Below are 20,005 nucleotides of genomic sequence, written 5' to 3' on the forward strand. Positions count from 1 at the left end.
GATGACTTTGGGATATCTCATTCATGGGATCACCATAAGTCCAAGTTGACTTGACATCAATTAACAACAACAAATTTATGTCAAGAGCTTGATATTGAAGGAAAAAATTAACTTTTTTGTTGTTATGGAAATACTGTAAGATATGGCAAGCCTTGGGGTCATGTTTTCCCTTGCCCCAGCTCCTCTTCCAGGACTGGAGTTTGGAAGCTTTCTCTTCCATTTTAGATTAAGCATTATGTCCTAAATCACAAAGGATGAATTTAATATCAAGTATAGTCAGGTGAAAGTGCATGCCATCGTTGATAGTAGCTGATATGTTTCAATGAACCATAGTTAAACCTCAGTTTGGGATTCAGACACAGTGGTACAAAATACATTGAGAAATAATCCACATTGAGACTGCTTTAGCTGCCCTGGCTTAGTGCTAGGGAATCCTGGGAATTTTAGTTTATTGTGGCACCAGAGCTCTCTGACAGAGAAGGCGAAATGTCTCACAAAACTACAGTTCCCAGAATTCCCTAGCATTGAGCCAGGACAGCTAAAGTGGTCTCAAACTGGATTATTTCTGCAGTGTGTTTTGGATCTAGTGTTTCAGAACTCCTCATTGCTGTGACAGAGGACTAATAAAGAAAGTGAGCACAAAAGCCAGAGGGTAATGGTTGATTATTACACACATTTGTGCCTGAATCCAGTCAGTGTCTGATTTATCCATCTTTTACACCCACATTCTTCAATCCAGTAATTTGGGAGAACTCTGATATGCCAGGAGCCATCTCTACATCTTGATTTTACAGTAGGTTCATTAATGGTCAACCTACAATCTTATCATTACCTTGACTGATGGATGCATGCAACCTGAAATTAATTCCAAGCATAAATGATGTTGGGCATTTTTCTCTTTATGGGACCCCCAAGGATGTTAAAACTTCCTCACTTCCTGGACTGCCTCTATTGAATTGCTTTTAATGTAAACCTTTGCAACCAGACTGTCCCAGATAAATCTCTCCCTTTCATTGCAAAATTGTATTCTTTGTAATTTGCAATTCATTGCAAGATTTTTTCATTACTATACCTCATGTACAGTCAGACATCTCCGTGAATATATTATCCCTTATGATCCAAATCAACATTAGCTCTGTACGATATCCCTTTATATTAACCTCGGAACACTTTCAGTATGGACCATCTTATAACAATACTCCCTTGTCTGTTTTCTTACCTTTTTGCTCAAATTATCTGTTGTTGAAATATCACTGACCTTTTGTGAAAGCAGTTTCCTAGTTCATCCATTTTATGACCACTAATGTAGCAAAATGGCCAAGGCCCACATACAGTACACCTGATGCAAGAGGATTTTAATTTTGACTGAAGAGTAATTTCATGACACCAGCTTAGATTGGGGGAATGTTACTAAGGGTGAGAGGATGGAATCCTTCCCATCCATGAATTGAATTGCACCTCCAGCTATAACTATACATGTTGGAAGGAAATATATAAATTTGTACAGTGATTTCACCTACAGCAATGGACTAAAGTTCGGGTGAGACTATCCTCCAGCAGTATTACAGCCCAACCCAATTTAGAGTCCTACAGCCAATTCCGTTTAACAGTAGATTTTGGGAAATCCGTGGAAAGATCTTCAGTGTCATGTGTAGTTTGCTTTTAAGTTACAGATCACTTAGCTCCCAGTTGAGTGTAACTTCTGTGACAAACTTATTAAATAGCTCTCAACAGTTTCTCCTAGCCTTGGATTGTGATGATTAAGCTGCCCTCTACTAGCTTGGTATAAAGATCATAAGTAATGTTTCTAAAAATGCTTGAACAGTCTAAAGTACTATATGTATGATAAGAATGATTTCCTTCTTTTGTTCACTCAGGCATTCTTTTTCTCACCTGAGACCATATTAACCCATTTTATTATTATTATGAATAACAACAATGAATAGACTCGACTGTTCTAGCAATGACACACTAATAGATCACATTACTAGTGCTTCTTCTATATACACACAGAAACACACACACTACAGAAAAGCCCATCTGCATCTTCACTTCACTTATATCCATTTTCTTCACCAAGGTCCAAAACACACTACAGAAATAATCCAGTTCAAGATCACTTTAACTGCCCTGGCTCAGTGCTAGGGAATCCTGGGCATTGTAGTTTATTGTGGCACCAGAGTTCTCTGACAGAGAAGGCTAAATATCTCACAAAACTACAGTTCTCAGAATTCCCTAGCATTGGCCAGGACAGTTAAAGTGGTCTCAAACTGGATTATTTCTGCAGTGTGTTTAGGACCCAAATCCACACATCCCCCTCACAGCAGAGACTCTTGGACACATATCTGGTGACAGTACTTCCTTCTTTGTTCCATCACCTCCCAGTAAGCCCCTTGTCCCTGATGTTATCTTCATCTCCCACCAAGATTTAGTCAGCCACACAAATTTTCCATCAGATCTTCTCACATCTAGTTTCTAAGCCCTCCACCCAAATCTTCTGGTTAAATTTCCTCATTCTCTGTGACATTTCTTTTGTACCTCCCCCTGATTATCACTGCCCATCCAACTAGTTCTTCCTTCATTTCTCTTCATAGTTTGAGGCTGCTTTCCCATACCTAGAAAATACGGGTTGATTTAAGGACTCTCGAGCACATTTAACTGAACTTTTCTTTGCTTGTCAGTATGCATCTGAATCTAAACTGCTATTTTGGATGTATTCGTACCTAGTCAGTAGTTCATGTGAATTTGAGAATAATATTTCTCTGGGCATCTTTCCTTCAAGGAAAATAAAGTTATTGGCTTCATGGGGATATTAAAAATACATAGAAAATAGAATGGCATCTAGTATGCTGTTTTTCCTCTGCCAGTGTGATAGTACAGTTTGATTCAACTTACCAATGAAAGTTACTGACTGACTGTAATAAACAGACACAGATATTTGCACTGTTTTTCTCACTGCAGGTAATAACAGCAAAGATTCAGGCACAAATTCACACACAAATTGTGTGTTTGTGTTCATGTGTGCATTCCTATGCAAACCCCCCCCCCCCCCCCCCAGTTTCAACATATCCATTCCCAAATGCATGTAAGGATTCCTGGGTGATATTGTTTGCTGTTTGCAGCATATAATTAGCAATTTTTTTTAAACAATAAAGAAACCTCAGAATAAAAGCATGCAAAGTAGAAATGACAAGGACTACATATTAAATTAATGAGCTACAGAAGGATTATAATTTGGTCTTCTCTCTCTACAGACATCTTCAGTGTGTAACCTTTCCAGTCAAGGACACAGGTACCTACTTACCTGGGATGGATGTCCACAAGCAGCACAAGGGTCTGCATAGTTATCACGTCAATCCTTTTACAGTGAAAGCGTGCCACCTTCAGCACTTTGAGATACGTGAAACACAAGACTACAAGTGAGAGAAGGAAGCTGAAGGAATGAAAGACTCCAGTGAAAATCATAAACTGTGTCCTGTCCTCCACTTTCTTGTTATACAGGGTGCAAGAGGCATAAAGGTGATGGAACCCTACCCAAGAAAGAGAAGTTGCCACTATAGGGAAAGACACAGAATGCAACCACGTGTAGCTCAATATGAGAGCAGCATCTTTGTAGCGCATCTTGGAATGATAGTTCAAAGGAAAAACCACTGCTATCCACCGGTCAATGCTGAGTGCTGCCATGCTCAGCATGGAGTTGGTGGTCAAGAAAGTCTCCAGAAAACCAACCATATGGCAAAGCTGGTCTCCTCCTGGTGGATTCTTGTAAATGATCCCAACGAGGGTCAGGGGCATGTTCAGCACAGTCATCAACAAGTTGCAGAAGGTCAAGTTGAGGATAAACAATCCCGGGACTTGCTTGCGGATATCTGAGCTGTACAAAAAGCAGATCAGCACCAGCACATTGGACAGCAACGAGACAAGGATGAGCACCACAATCAAGAAAGCCAGGATCACTTCCCAAATGTTCATGGTGCCTCCATTCAGAGGAGGGACATTTCCAAAACTGCACCCAGCTGGCATCCAGAAAACATGGTGCAAGGCACTCTCACACCCTCCTCCTCCTCCCCAGCCTGCTCACACTCCTGCATGCCCTCAGTATTTTTAGAAAAGCTGCCGTTTCCCCCCACACTGCTGCTGCTTCTTTCCACATCAACGCTTTTTAGAGACATGCACAAAAAGCACTGGGAATGCCCATCAAAACTATGCAGGAGATTTTTCTCTATATATATAGATATATATGTTACCAGGACCAAGACACAATCATCTTCTAGAGAAAGCAGGATATTCTGAAGAGCAGCTCTTCTGAGATTCCTAATTATTGGTCCTAAAGCTTCTTAGCAATTCACCCATTATATTTATTCTCTTTACCTCCCTTCCTCTCTCTCTCTGTGTGTGTCTCTTTCTCTCTCCTGCTTTCACTCTTTCACTCTTCCCCTCCCACCTACACGCTTCCAAGCTGACTCTAACCTGCTTTTATGATCACAGATAAATCCCACATTAATGGATTAAAGCATGCACACTGCTTGTGATTTGCTGGCATGATTGATTCCTCATCTCCCCTTTAATTTCCCCCTTCCCCATACTACCCCCAGATACTATCCCCCTGATATTTGGGGAGCTGCATATCTAAAAGAAATCCCACACAGATTAACATCTTTACTCATCTGCCCTCTCTTCCTCCCCCAAAATAAAATCCAAAATCCCATATTTCAGCCTTCTTTCTTCTCCTCTCTTTCAGTGTATCCTTAAAGGGATGACTCTTCTTTTATTTATGTTGATGAGCTTAGCTACAGATGATGCCAAAGAAAACATATATTTCCCTTTACTGTCACACAGTCCTAGCACTTTTACACTACACTTCATTTGTGAATGTGAACATTTTCTAATGAACGAGATCATGCCTCCCTCATAGAAAGAAAAGCAAGTGTACAGAGAGCAATTTGTTCAAATCCCCACCTATTCCAATCCAAATTCTGAGCCTAAGAAACCACATTTCCAGTCCCCTTCAGTCACACAGACTGAATTTGCATCGGTTGGGTTCTTCACAGAAATCAGCATCTTTTGTATAGTACTTAAGGTACAGAGAATACAAAGAACCAAGATTTTTAGAAGAAGAAGGAATAACATTAAATTCCTAATACAGAGACAAAAAACCCTTCCTCACTACTTGAAGAGCCCATCAAGGGTCCTGTTGTTTACCATTGCTTAGAAAATATTATATTGGTCATGCAGTGTTCTCAAACATAAGGGACCAGCAAACTGTTTTTTAAAATCCCTAAAAACCAGAATTTTGTATCTTAATAACTCCAATGTTCCTTCATATCGTGGTGCTCTTGGATAAGACTTCAGGTCAAGTTATTAATAAACTGTTTTAGATAATAAACCTGCTGGCTATCTCCGCCAATGGATAAGGGTCTCAGACACTTAGATTTCAAAGGCACAATTGTGCTTTCATTGCCTCGTTTTTTTTTATTTCTCCCCCTCAAAAAACTGCAACAATCAATTTGAAGATTGGAGTTCCTGACCCCTGAAAGAAGTGCCTCTCACGTCCCATTTTGAAACAGACATTTTTGTTTGAGAACAAAACGTTCAGCATCTTTCATGAAACACTCTGAATTTACCTGATATTATGCAGAGGTGGCATAAACCAGAGAAACTAGGGGTGGGAGAGGTTTAGAAGAGAAAATAAAGACTCATGGTTTGGACATATTGCCATATTGTAATGAGAGTACATTCTGGCAAGAATATCTGGGAGGCAAAGAAAGGGAAGAAGCTGAGAACTTGACTCGGCCTTCAATAGATACTGGCTAGTCTCATTTACCAGAAAAAATGACATAGTGCCATGGGGAATACCATTATATACCATGCTGGGGATTGCATAAGGAAAAATATGATTAATGAGTGTGTGTGTGTGTGTGAGAGAGAGAGAGAGAGAGAGAGAGAGAGAGAGAATGTCTCTATGTGTGAGAAATGAGGTTATGTGATGTGAAGCAGAAATAACTTTGACTCTACAGGATTTTTGTGGTTGAAACAAAGTGGAGTTTCTTTGCAGTTTCTGTATCTCAATATGGTCTCTGTGTGAGAGTGTGTATGTAAGAGAGAGAGAAAGAAGAGGATTTCTATGGTTTGGGATAGGGAAATAAAGGCAAATATATATGTGTGACAAAAATCATTGTCATTCATTCTGAAACCATGTAAAATGAATGTGTGGAGGGATCATGCCTCTGTTCTGGGATGTACCTACACGACACTGTTATAGTGCTTTGATATCACTTTAGCTGTTATGGTTTCAACATATGTATTCTTGGTTATAGTTTCAAGAAATAATGAAAATTTTCTGACATCAGAGGATGTCTGTTATAAAATTACAAATTCCAGGGTTGGCAGGATGCAACTATGACAATGAAAGTTATGTCAAACTACTATAATTGTTTGGTGTCAATGTACCCCTGATTTCCGTATGTTCACTGATTTAATATGTAATGTTTATATGCTGACATTTGTACATATAGTGATGCTGGACATCTGAGGTGGGTTAAGGATGGGAGAAGTTTAGGCTGGTGAGATCATGCAAAAGTGCTAACAGCAGAATGAGGTTTGGATAGTGAGTGATGTCAGGTGGATTAAAATTGGAAAACAGCAGCAGGAAACTGAAATTTATGACATATTGCAGTGATTTAAGTTAAAAGCAGATGACTGTCCTGTGTGACCACATCAGAGAAAAATGTGCTTTTGTTATGACTTACGTTACTAGGTGGGTTTGAGTATGCCCCCTTGGAAGCCTTTGAGGAATGGCAGACTGCAAATCATGTCTCTCTTTTTCTAAAATACAGTAAAATACTCTCTTGAAGTTTCCATTTGATCTTGAAAATAGGAACAAAAATGACTCACTTTAACAGTAATCCATTTTGTATCCATCAACCTACCTTAAAGAACACCAGCAGAATGAGAAACATTTATTATTCGTACTTGCAAATTACTAATGCCTAGGTTAGTTTTCAGTTTATTTCCTGCAATATATATATTTTAAAAATAGGTTTTCTGGCAAACAGTCCATTTCTTGATGTTCTGTCCCTTTTGGGGGTTTTCTTTTTCTTTTTGAGTTTTCAGAGTATACTTGAAAATCAAATCAATCCAGCAGCAGCAGCAGCAGCAGCCACCGCCCACACAAATCTTTGACTAGGAAGTCTTCTGTGGGTGGATCTGAGGGGGTGGGAAATGCTGCTCTTTCCTGTGGACAGTTTCTGAACATTTCTTGCGCATTATTTCATATGACCCGTTTATATGGAGAACTGTGTTCATTTTCAATTGCACTGTTTAGGTAAACAGACACTTTAAGTACATTCACAGAATAGGCATATGTATAAACATTATTTCTCTCTACATGATACTTCTATCTAGGCTATTCTCAAATGTTCAACTCTTTAAAAATTAATTGTATTTCTCAGTGGGAAAAGGGTGCATAACAGAGCTATTAGTAACAGATATATAAGGATTTCTGCAATGTAGTTTTTTTTTAATGAGTGTAAATTATCCTGCTTCAACCTGACGTTAACTAGATTAGCACAGGTAAAGTTTATATGCCAACTGCATCCATTTATATAGTTGTCTGGTCAGGCCATGGTGAGATATGTCTTGGTTACTTCTTGTGTGGATTGCTGCAGCATGTTCTACCTGGGTCTGCACTGAAGAATGTTAAAAAAAATATCAATTGGTTCAAAGAGCTGCAGCCAGGGCTGGATACAGGACTGGATACACAATGCTCTTGTTACAACAGCTCCATTGACCACTGTTTCCAGGGATAATTGCAAGTCTTGGTTATGACCTATACTGCCCTTCACAGCTCAAGTCTGTGTAATCTGAAGGACCATATTCTCCCACACATCCCTGCCTGGACTTTTTGTTTTGATAGGCTTTTGGGAACTGACTGAGGGTGTGTCAGCTAATCAGAATTAAGTAGCAATAGCAACAGCAAATACATTTCTATACCACTTATCAGTGCACTTAAGCACTCCCTAAGCAGTTTATAATGTGTAAGCTAATTGCCCCCAACAAGCTGGCTACTCATTTTAGCAACATATGGAAGGATGCAAGGCCGAGTGGACTTTTGAGTCCCTGGGACTGAACTCACAACCTTGTAGCTGTGAATGGCTGCAGTACCAGCATTTAACCACTGTGCCACCAGGACTCCCTCTGATTTGTAATTTGGTGAGAGATTCAGCCTGGTATGACAAGACAGCTCTTGCTTCCCCCAACTACCAATTCCAGGAATCTGAAAAACAGAATCATGGCAAGTGGTGCCAAACCACTTTAATTCTGCAGTTTGGATGCACTCTGACTGGGGAGAAGGAGCTTTTAATAATGTGCTGTACTATTATTTCTTACTTTGTTGTTTTGTGGCTTCGTCATTACTGACTTATGGCAACCCTAAGGCAAACCTATCATGGTGTATTGGCATGTTTTTTGTTTGTTTGTTTGTTTGTTTGTTTGTTTTTTGGCAAGGTTGTTCAGAGAGGTTTGCCATTGCCTTCCCCTGAGGCTGAGAGCATGTGACTTGCCCAAGGCAACCCAGTGGGTTTCAAGGCCTAGTGGGGACTTGTAATGAATACATTTTAAATAGTTTGTATCCAATAGCAGATTATATGTATATTTTATTACAGATATAAACATTTTTCTGTATCAGCTTTAATTTTTGTAAGCCATCTTGAAACCCTTGAGCTGAGAAATTAGTAAGATATAAATAAATATGATAATGAAGATTTTCACACTGCATCGTTATATCGTTCCTTTATTGCCCCAAAGTGTAGTGGAATCATCTTAACAGATAGACTATTCCAAAAGATTTTCACATGAGGAATGATATAACAATGCTGTGTGAAAATCTTCAGTGATTTTGCCTTTTCTGTTCCACAGTGTGTTGCAGACAGCAAAATCAAAATTAACATTGTAATTTACAATACAACTCTGTGGTCAACCTAAGAGCATTTCATGGGTCATAGAATTTTGTGGATTTTGCTCTCAGCCCATTTGGAGAGAAATCTGTCGGTAGAAAAGAAGTTTTCTTCTTGGAAGCTTCCTTTGTGTGGATGCTGAAATATTTGCTATTGTTGATTCTCTGCTTGCTGAACCTCAGTGGTGAAGAAGACAAAAATGAGGCACTTGGGGGGAAATTGGGGAAGGAGGAACTCTATGATACCTCAGTCCCCTAGGTTTTAACAATTAGTAATTATTAGAACTAAATGGGATTTAAGATCTGAGGACAAATGCACTGTAAATGTAATTTCATTCCTTTATTGTTCAATCCATCAGTTATATGTACATAAATGTGCCTGTGGATGCAACAATTCTGAAAGAAAATCCACTTTCTCAGAATGACAGAAGAGAATGAATGTTTATTCAAAAGTAATTCTTGTCAGTTTGTTTGTGTGTGTTTTTAAAAAAATAAATAAATCTGTTACCTGATAAACAGGAGTCACTGGTGGAATTTCTTTGAAAGTTTTTTAATTGATTACTTTAACCAATTGGTCAATTATTACATGATTGCAAAGATGTTCGGGAGGTTTCTAAATGCCATCTCTAACAAGTATTCATGAAGACAAAGGCTTTCATGGCTGGCATCCATAATTTTTTGTGGGTTTTTCTGGCTATGTGGCCATGTTCTAGAAGATTTATCATTACCTGTCAGCAAATTTACCTTACAGGGTTACTGTGGGGACTAATAGAAAGACAAGTATCATATAAAAAGTGAACATGTGCATAATAGTAGTAGTAGTAGGAGTTTCAGAGGAAGGTAATGACAACCCCCTTCTGAACAATTCCCATGAAGAAAACCCTGTAATATGTTCATCTTAGAATCACCATGAGTCAGAAATGACTTGAAAGCATATAACATCAACAAAGTAGTAGTAATAACTCCAACATCAAAAACTACATTTGTCAATTTTATTATTATTATTATTATTATTATTATTATTATTACATTTTATAAAGCACTGTAAATTTTTATTGTTACTGCATTCTCATCTCATCAGTTTTGGTTGTCATTACCTTATTTTCATTTTTTTTTAACTGATGGAAAAATGTACCTAATTATGAAAATATCACATTTGATCCACAGGAGGAAATTCAGAAGACAGGAAAAATATACACCTCCTTGTCTTGCACTTTGTCACATCTTTAATCTATTTCTCTTGTTCCTTGCACCCCAATGCACCTTTCACCCTGTCTTCCCTTCTTTCCCCTCTATTGCCTCAACTTGTACCTCCACAATGTCTCTATCCTTTATTCAGTATCTGAATCCCACTTACCTTATACCGTCACCTGTTGCACCTTCTACGCTGCCTTGCTTCTTTCTCTCCATTGCTTGTGTCACCGACTTTACATTTCTTCTTTGTTTCAACTTGTATCTCCACTCTGCCTTCTCTTGCACTGTCTGTCACCTTATGCCTACCTCTTTGGTTGTTGCACTCTGTTACTGAACCTCTCACCCTCCCACTCCTCTTTTATCTGAACTTTTGTCCTCACTGTGCCTTCACCTTGCTCTTTAGATGTCATCCTATCCCGTCATTCCTTCCCTTCTCTTTCCTCCTACCTCATACTGCTGGACCTTCCTTCGCTTGCATCCTTAGCTTACATCTTGGACTCACCTGTTGCACCGTCTACATTCTCTTCCTTCCCCTCAGCTTGCCCCTGTGCTTCCCTTTCTTGCATTTGTAGCTACACATCCTCCCCCTTTTGTTTCATTCCATGCTGCCAACTGCATGCCCTCTAAAATGGCAAAGATAAACAAAGCTGCCAATTCTGCTTTAAACAGAAGACAGGTTGCCAGATGAAGTCAGTAGTGGTGGTGGTGGTGGTGGTGGTACTGCTGCTCTTCCAAGACAAGGGGCAGGAGGAAAACTGATGGTTGCAAAGGGAAGGAAAACAAATTGGGATGGAGAAAAGGTCACAATAATAGGAATGTCTCTCCCCCACTCCACATTAGCAGAGGAAGAACTGTAAGAGCCCTTGGACTTTTTCACATGTGAGGCAAGTGTCATTAAATCATGATTAAATCATGCTAATAGTGCAGTCGGAGGGAAGATTATCACACCCCTGCATGCTTCTCCCATTTGTGTCCTGTGTGTAAACAGTGATGGATGTGTTATTGGGTAATAACAGAAATTCCCATTATTACCCAATGACATTTCCATAGCCCGAAACACCCACAAAAAACTATTTCGATTACTATTTACACATGGGACACAAATGGGAAAAGTGCACAGGGATGTGATAATCATCCCCCTGATCATGCTATTAGCATGATTTAATCACGATTTAATGATGATTGCCTCCTCTGTGTGATAGAGCCCCTTCATAAAACTGAACTTAATTTTATTTTCCTGGACTTCTAATAAAACAGATTAAAATTCTTACATCATGCAAGTCATGGAAAAGCAGACTCCATGGAACCTCAAATATTTCAGGTTTTCTGTGTAGACTTTGAAAGGAACTCAACAAATCTCAACCACACTTCCCTCCAAAACCTAGACATTCTGCTAGAGTTTCAACACTAACTAAGAGATTTGAATGAGAAACTGAGTGAGAGGACAGGTCACAAATATCATTTTAGTTATAGATGTGAAACTTTGCTCATGGTCTAAATATATCAAAGGTTGTAGGGGAAGGCTTGTTTCTCATAAAACAACTGGTCAGGAGAGTGACAGAACATTTCCACCCACAGCTCCATTCTTATAAGAACTAGAAACTTGCTTTTATAAATGAAAGTATGACATTTGGGTTGCATGGTGGTCTAAATGAGCATTAGGTGACATGTCTAGAAACCAGGTAAAGCATGGTCAACCATGTAGTACAGTGGGCTCTTCCCTTACGTTCTGCCCTCCCCCCTGCATAAGGGGAATTCAGTGTATATTCAAGCCCCATTGAAGAAAATGGGGATTGTGCATGTGGCGACATGTGGTGCGCCTGCCATTATGATGCATATAACATGGACGCACTGTATAATAGTCCTGGAGTGCAGTATAATCCATACAATCACCCTAAATGAATCTAAAGCAGTTCAGATGTTTTTAAATATATTGGTAGGTTTTAAACAACTCAAACAAGACAGAGGCCTGTTACAGACTGCCAAAATAAAGCGGCTTCGGGTCTCTTTGGAGGTATGCTGTTTAAATGATGCATGCATCCTAAGAATCCGGAAGCTGCACCAAAGCTGCACTCCAGTGCTTAGGAATGGAGTGTGGCTTTGGCGCGACCTCCGGACTCTTAGGACCCATGCATCATTTAAATAGCATACCTCCAAAGAGACCTGAAGCAGCTTTATTTTGGCAGTCTGTAACAGGCCAGAATTAGCAAAATGGTAGATTAAAAATCTAGTCACAATCTTAATAGGCTTCAAATTCTTAGGTGAACAGCCAGTTTGGAGCTGAAATAGGAGCAATGCCACTATTTGCTGGGCCTTCCAGAACAATTGGGGCTACACTCAAGAAAGACCACTCCCATGAAGATTATTATATACAGCTTTTTGACCATGATTAAACTAGGGGGTAAAAGCAGCTTCAGTGATACTTATTACACACCGCTGTTTCCAACCCATGGCTGCTCTGTCCCCAGCCCATACCTGCTTCATCCCTTTTCACTGATAAAGGAAACCCATCAATCACACAAGTCTTCAGGTGTGAAATGTCACTGCCAGGGCAGTTGTGATATTGGTAGTTACGTGGTATGAGTTTCCCCTCCTCTCCCATTATTGCCTTTCCCTCTCACTATTCCCAAGAAGACAAATTCCCTTTATTTTTTCTAATTCTTAAAAAAAAAACCTCAAAATAGCATATCTCCAGAATTGTGTGAAAAAAGTGGAAAATAAAATAATCAAAAAGCATGTTGGGCAAGGCATAGGGCAGGAAGGTGGAGTTAAGGGGGGTCAGGAAGAATGTAGCAGAAGAATGATGGATGTAGCAGCCTCATGACTGAAAAGACATGTGATGATGGCTGCTCTGATATGATTGCTAAGGCTCCTGTGGAAATACCCATTATGTACCTGCTACTACAGAGGTGGGACACAGAGAAGTCCCTCCCTCTCAGTAGATCTTAATGATGAGGCAGGTATATATTGATTGAGGTATTTCATCCAATAACAAGATCCCAAGCCATTTAGGCTTCAAAAGTCATTATTAACATCCTTGAGTATAGTTCTTATTTCAGTATGAGCTCAACAAAGCTCATCCCCTCACTCCTCAAGTCACAGCAAAGTCAAAGAGAAGCTTTTGACAACAAGCCTTTCAGAACTGATGCCTAAATTATGTAGGTTATTGAACACATTATGTGTGAAAAGTGCTATAATTTTACCTCTTCTAACCTTGACTCATTCTTTCCCTCCCACTTTGAATATCACAGGGATAGTTGTTATCTGACATTGTATATCCCTTATCATGAGGGAGACAACAGGATATAAAATTTCAGTGTATGGCTATGCCAACAAAGTTCTTGCTTTCCAGGCAAATGTCAAACTGATTTACAGTCAGTCCTCAACAGGGGTACTTGGAAACAGGAACAAGATAACATTTGGACACACACTCATTCTTTACCCTTTCCTCTGACTCATTTCAACCTATTATGCTAAGAGTCTACTGACTACCTGCAAGTGGTAAGACAGGGCAAATTTAGCAACAGAAGGAAGAAAAGTCTCTCCATCAGGTACCTACATAAAATGCTCTTGCAGCCTCCTTTTAGGGTTTGGCTACCACACTTCTGGAAAAAGACTAGATCTTTTCAGCAGTTTCTCTCTATATTGTCCATTTTGTACCATTTAGGAAATATCAGTACCAGATTAAATATTTCCAGAAATAAACTACAGAGCAAAGGTTATCAGATTTATCAAGCAAAAGGAGATGTTTGATGGATATATTCAGAGTGTCAATATAGCCACCTTCTCAACAGTTACTTTCAAAGCTCTGCTTGGTTCAGCAGAAGAAACGATATCTTTTCCTGGTACAGGTGCTGTCTGCAGCAACTCAGTATACTTCCAGCTTCAGACATTAAGTGAATGTGCATTGGGGCTCAGGGGAACTAATCTCCTCTCCTCTGCAAAAAATAAACATAGAAAATTGTAATAAAAGGCCACAGGAGCATCAATTTTGCTTTAAAACAGGGTATCCAGCCATTCACTTTGTTTTACTCTCAGCAACTTCTGGTTTGTTTATTTATTTATTTATGCATTGTTTACTAGTGCAGACCACAGTAGATCTTGGAGGCCTAAAAGTGTCCCTTTGATTTCCAGAATTTGCTCACCCCTGCAGTAAAAGGGTACTTTACTCCCCTAGCATATACCATACATGCAAGCTCTGTTGCAAACATTCAGTGCATTTTCCCAATAAAGTCTCATGCGCCATTCCTTCAAGAACAAGGTTGCTATGATTTTGATACTGAAAACCAAGCAGAAAACAACCCGAGCCTGCTCCTTCAAATTTTCCTATTCATCCAAATTTCTCAATCCTGAACATACTGTTCCAAATAGGGACAACTCTGTGATACAAATCATTTTGATAAAAGTTGAGGGAAGAGGAGGCAGATCCATTTCATCATAAAGCATATACACACATACACGCACCCGCCCACCTACTCACCCACACATATCTTTTGTTCTTTAATATGTGCAGATTACTTGCCTAAGGAAACCTCTCTCATATATGTAATATTCCATGCAGGTTACTTACAAAAGTTCAGGGGCCTTTTCCTTTCACACTACAGAATTACAGCACCATGATTCCACTTTAACTTCCATGTCAAGATCCCATGGAATCTTGGATTGGAAATGTGGAAGTTCAGACAGATATAGTTAAGATTCTTAGCCAGAGTGCTCAAGTGCCTCCCCAAAGAATGAAATAAAATCCAGGTTTCCACTGTACATTGCTATGGCAGTTAAAGTGGAATCATAATGTTATAATTGTGTAGTGTGAAAGGGCCCTGGAAGAAAGCTGTGCAATCAGGTTTTTCTAGTGAGAAAAATGGAATGGCACAACAGTATTTGTGTACCATAAACACAAATGTAGACAAAGTGTGATTAATTACCTTCTTTAATCCACACTGTAGTTTGCTCTGCATGGTACAAAAGCAAGGAAGAAAACTGCTTGGAGATTATTATTTTTTACCTCCTGGACTGATCCATTAATTACTATGGCTAGAGTGAGAATAACCAGCACAATTGAACTTGAAGAGCAAGGGGAAGAGTGGGAGATAAAATTCAGAACGCAATATACAAATGAAAATGTATTTAAAACAAAGAAGAAATGTTAGGCCACATATGTGCCAATGTCATTCATGGGAATATCACTGAGAACATCTCTTGGGCTTTTAACCATTTATCTCTTGATACTGAATAAAACATTGCAAAATGAACATTCACATTCACGGCATGGAAAAAATCACCAAAATAGAAGCTTATTTACCTGATTACTTGTCTTCAGTTCATGATTTCTTGCTTCTTTTCTGTCTTCCGTGTGCTTCCGCTATGAATGGGTTCATTACAAGATGTTCAAATTCAAGGACAACCGCCATGAATAATTAGGTGCTCTGACTTTCTTTGGTTTATATTCAGTTAAACAATCTCCTGTTATTTTGAGTAAGAGTGAATGAAATAACTTCTCTTGCCTCACCCTTGCTACCCTACAGTCATCTGAAGGAACTATGTTTTTCCAGTTTCAGCACATGTTTACAGAAAAGTCAGGAGATGTAAACAGCATACTGTTGAGGAGGGAGCATACTGGTTTGGAGGCAGAGGTGGGCAAAGATAGATTAAGGTAGTCCTTGAACTGCTCAATTCCATCCCCCATTAACCCCAACCAGTATATCCAGTGAAGAGGAATACTAGGAGATACAGTACTAGAAGCAGGTGGTGGGCTATACTTTGTTGGAGGTTTGTAAGCAAAGGTTAGATGACCATCTCTTGGTAGTGCTTAGGAGTGATTCCTGCTGTGGACTATGCAATAGATGGCCCTTGTGTTATCTTTCTGTGATCCTACTTTTCCAGCCCTAGGCCTCCTGTCATTTTAAGCTCAAGATCAGTCCTCAGATCTTGTACTCAAGCTTCAAGCTTACTCCTGTTCTGGACAATTTATTGGCTGTTTCCAATATATTGCTGTTGCTGCTGATCAGTGGGTTCAGTGTGGTAAATCAGCAGATCAGTCTTCCTTTTTCCATGCTTAACAGTAAACAGTCAGATACAGTTGCAGAAAATAAAAACAGTAAATATTTGCTATATAACAAATAAGTTAAACATGAAATTCCAGAACTCTTTCCATGTTCTCAGACCCTAAAACCTTGTTCAGATCTTCACCCTGTCTCTGACTGGCCTAGCTAACCATTTTTACAGACAAGACTCTTGGGATGCATACACACTGCAGAAATAATGCAGTTTGACTCTACTTTAACTGCCATGGCTCAGTGCTATGGAATTTTGGAAATGGTAACTTTGTGAGCTATTTAGCCTTCTGTGTCAGAGAGCTCTGGTGCCACAACAAACTACAAATCCCAAGATTGTCACTAAGCCAAAGAGTGCAGTTCTCCAACATTCTCTGTTGGGGCAATGCACTGAGGAATCAGTCTCACATAGATTTGCAACATAACAACACGCAGCATAAATTTACAGTTGCGCACACAGGATTTCTCCACAGTCAATTTAAAAATACATGGAAAACACAGATTGCCCCAGTGAAAGGCAACATGGTATGTTCCATACCAGATGACCACCCCAGGATCCAGTTACAGATTTTGACAATACTGTTTATTATGACATATTTTCTTCTCCAAGAGTTAACCATGGAAAATGAGAGATCGACATTACATAATTATAGCAGCACGAGTCCATGCTGACAGCCACAGCAGCACTGTGTGCAACCTTGGGTTTTGGGATTTGGATAGGGACTGGTTGATAATTGCAGACACCCCTCTCTAAAATGCAAATCTCAGGATTCCACAGAACAGAATCATTACAGTTAAAGTGAAATCATAGTGTTATAACTGTGTACACTGCTACCTCGGGTTACGAAATTAATTCGTTCCGCCATTCCCTTCGTAACCCGAAAATTTCGCAACCCGAAAAGGCTTTCCGTTAGCACTGGAAAGCCTATAGCTGCGCTTCGCATTTGAATTTCGCGCCGAAATGAATTTCGTAACCCGAAAAATAGTTCGTAACCCGGAACAGTTTTTTCCAATCCAACTTTTTCGTATCCCGGAAATTTCGTAACGCGATCATTTCGTATCCCGAGGCACCAGTGTAGTATGAAACAGCCCCCCGTCAGCAGCAGAATCAGTTGGTGGGGTCTACTTTGTTTGTATATACTCCAGAAACCTAAAGGACCTATCTTTACTCCTGGCAGCTACCTAGTTTAATTCCATCATTTTGTGCTTTAAAAAACCTGATAACATGTAATCCATTAGGTGATTTGTTAGGTGACAACCATTAGGTAATTTGTTGTTTTGTTGTTGTGTGGCTTTAAATCAGTTCTGACTTATGGCAACCATTAGATAAATCTATCATGGGGTTTTCTAGGGCTGAGAGTGTATGACTCATCCAAGGTGACCCAGTGGGTTTCCACGGCTGAGTAGGAATCAAACCATGGTTTCCAGAGTCATAGTCCAACACTCAAACCACTACATCATGCTGGCTCTCTTTAGGAGATTACTCATAGCATTTTAAAGTGGTGAGTTAGGAAATTGCAACTCACACTACATGTTGAAGAAATCATGAAAAGAAACCCCCAAGATAGGTTCAGCTTAAGGTCGTCATAAGACCAAAATGACTTGAATGCATACAGTTACAACCGCAATATATTGGAAACAGCCTATTTTAACATCCATATCTGATTTCTTCCGGAAATTTTGTAGCAGTCATTACCTGGGTGAAACAATTTCAATTGGTTGCATTTCACATGCCTGGATGGGAAATGAAATCTGTTATTCAAGTTTGGAAAAGATCCTAAAGAGTAAATATATACAACTGAGCACAAAACTTAGACTAATCCTAGCTATTGTATTTCCTATCACCATGTACAGATGCAAGAGTGGGACAGTGAAGAAAGTGGATAAGAAGAAAATAAATTCATTAGAGATTTAGTGCTGGAGAAGAGAGCTTAGGATACCATGGACATCAAACAAACAAATGGATCTTTGAACAGATCCAACCTGAAGTCTCCCTGGAAGTCAAGATGATCAAACTAAGGCTGTTGTACTTTGACCACATCATGAGAAGGTGGGACTCATTAGAAAACACAATAATACTAGGAAAGATGGAGGGAAGTAGAAAGAGATGATGGATAGACTCAATAAGGGAGGTCACAGGTATGAATTTACAGGACCTGAGCAGAGCACTGGAGGGCAGGCGGTCTTGGAGATGTCTCATCCACAGAGTCACCATGAGTCAGGAACAACTCAAAGACAGTTTACACAACAACAAGCCAGGAAGCCACAAAGTACATTGTCTACCCATTACATTTATTTGGAAGTTTTTGCTGTGTACCTTTAAGTCATTTCCAACTTACAGCAACCCTAGAACAAAACTGTCATGGGGTTTTCTTGGAAAGATTTGTTCAGAGGCAGTTTGCCTTTGTCTTTGTCTTCATCTGAGGCTGAGATATTATGACTTGTCCAAGGTTACCGATGGGTTTCTAGGGCCAAGCGGGATTTGAACCCTGGTCTCCAGAATCATAAGCCAATGCTCAAACTATACCATGTTGGCTCTGTTCTTGTTATTTGGTATGGCATTTTGGATCCCACTCACAATTATTTAAATAAGCTCCTTATTTTGTTAAAATGCATATCTTGCTGCTTGATATGCATTTTAACAAAATGAAGAGCTTATTTAAATAACTGTGAATATGAAGAGAAATGGCTGTTGAAAGGTGTAGAAGAATGGAGCAATGCATGTATTTGTGGTGCAAAATATAAAGTGAGATACAAATTGGTCTGACTGTAAGTCCTTTTGTGTTGACATCAGCAAGGATTGAAAAACAACTGCAGAAACTAAAGCCTACATGCCTATTACTTCAAAGCACCATAAAAGAAGATCAAGGGCACATCTCAATTGGATAAACAGGTCATCTGAGGAACACTTCAAAGAGTTAGAAATGTGGAAGTATCCAGTTCCTAAAAAAATAAATAAACATTTGGAAGAACCAGGTTTTCTGAAACTGTTAATGATACCCACAAATATCCAGGCAAATCCATAGTGACGCTACATTTACCTACCTCAGAGCTACATGTGGATAAATCCCCTTAAAACCAGTGAAGCTGACCAATGTAAAATTGCAGACAGCATTAAAGCAAGACTTTTCTGAGCAAAATGGGGAAACAGATCCACCCAGATATTCTTAAAATAGCTACAATGGGAATAAAGTGACTAATCTGTGTTATGCTTCTTCTTTTTCTATGTGTTGCTGTATTTATCATTTGCCATGCATGGTTACTTCCTTTATGACTAGTGGTGAAAAGAGAGGGAGAGAACTGCAACAGCAGAAATAAATAATGTGCTTGAACGCACACACACTCAAACACACAAGATGTATGAGAGAAATACATTTGCATTATTAAACACATATCATAGTTTAGAGGCAATATTACTCTGTCTGGTGTCACTCCACAATATTAAGCACAGAGAGAATTTGCATTGTACACATATTCTCTGTACATTTCTTCTCTGTAATTCAAAAGGTTGCATCACACATTGGGACTCATAAATGACTTATGAGAATTCCACATTATATCAGTCTTACATGTCAAACTTGCCTTTTACTGTCATATGGTAAGTTCTCCACACACCCTCACTACTTCATATTTCTCTAAAATCCTTTTAGCATATACAGGTAGTACCATTAGTTTTTGTTGATGTTATGTGTTTTCAAGTTGACAACAATTTATGGAAATCCCATCCTAGGCAAGATTTATTCAGAGAGGGTTTGCTGTTGCCTTCCTCTTGAGATTAGAGTGTGCAACTTGCTCAAAATCACCC

At 39.3% G+C, this 20,005-nt stretch overlaps 1 protein-coding gene across 1 annotated transcript in view; it reads right to left on the reverse strand.

The window, feature by feature from the left end:
* The window catches only part of GPR26 (G protein-coupled receptor 26), a 36,066-nt gene extending 31,883 nt beyond the window's left edge, over positions 1–4,183 (reverse strand). Inside the window, exon 1 of the mRNA XM_042459660.1 lies at positions 3,305–4,183. Coding sequence (XP_042315594.1) covers positions 3,305–4,023 — 719 coding nt within the window. The 5' untranslated portion in view covers positions 4,024–4,183. The remainder of the gene's footprint in view (positions 1–3,304) is intronic.
* Between the last annotated feature and the right edge of the window lie 15,822 nt (positions 4,184–20,005).

The sequence above is a fragment of the Sceloporus undulatus genome, chromosome 3 (assembly GCF_019175285.1).
Source record: "Sceloporus undulatus isolate JIND9_A2432 ecotype Alabama chromosome 3, SceUnd_v1.1, whole genome shotgun sequence".
Taxonomy (NCBI): Eukaryota; Metazoa; Chordata; class Lepidosauria; order Squamata; family Phrynosomatidae; genus Sceloporus; species Sceloporus undulatus.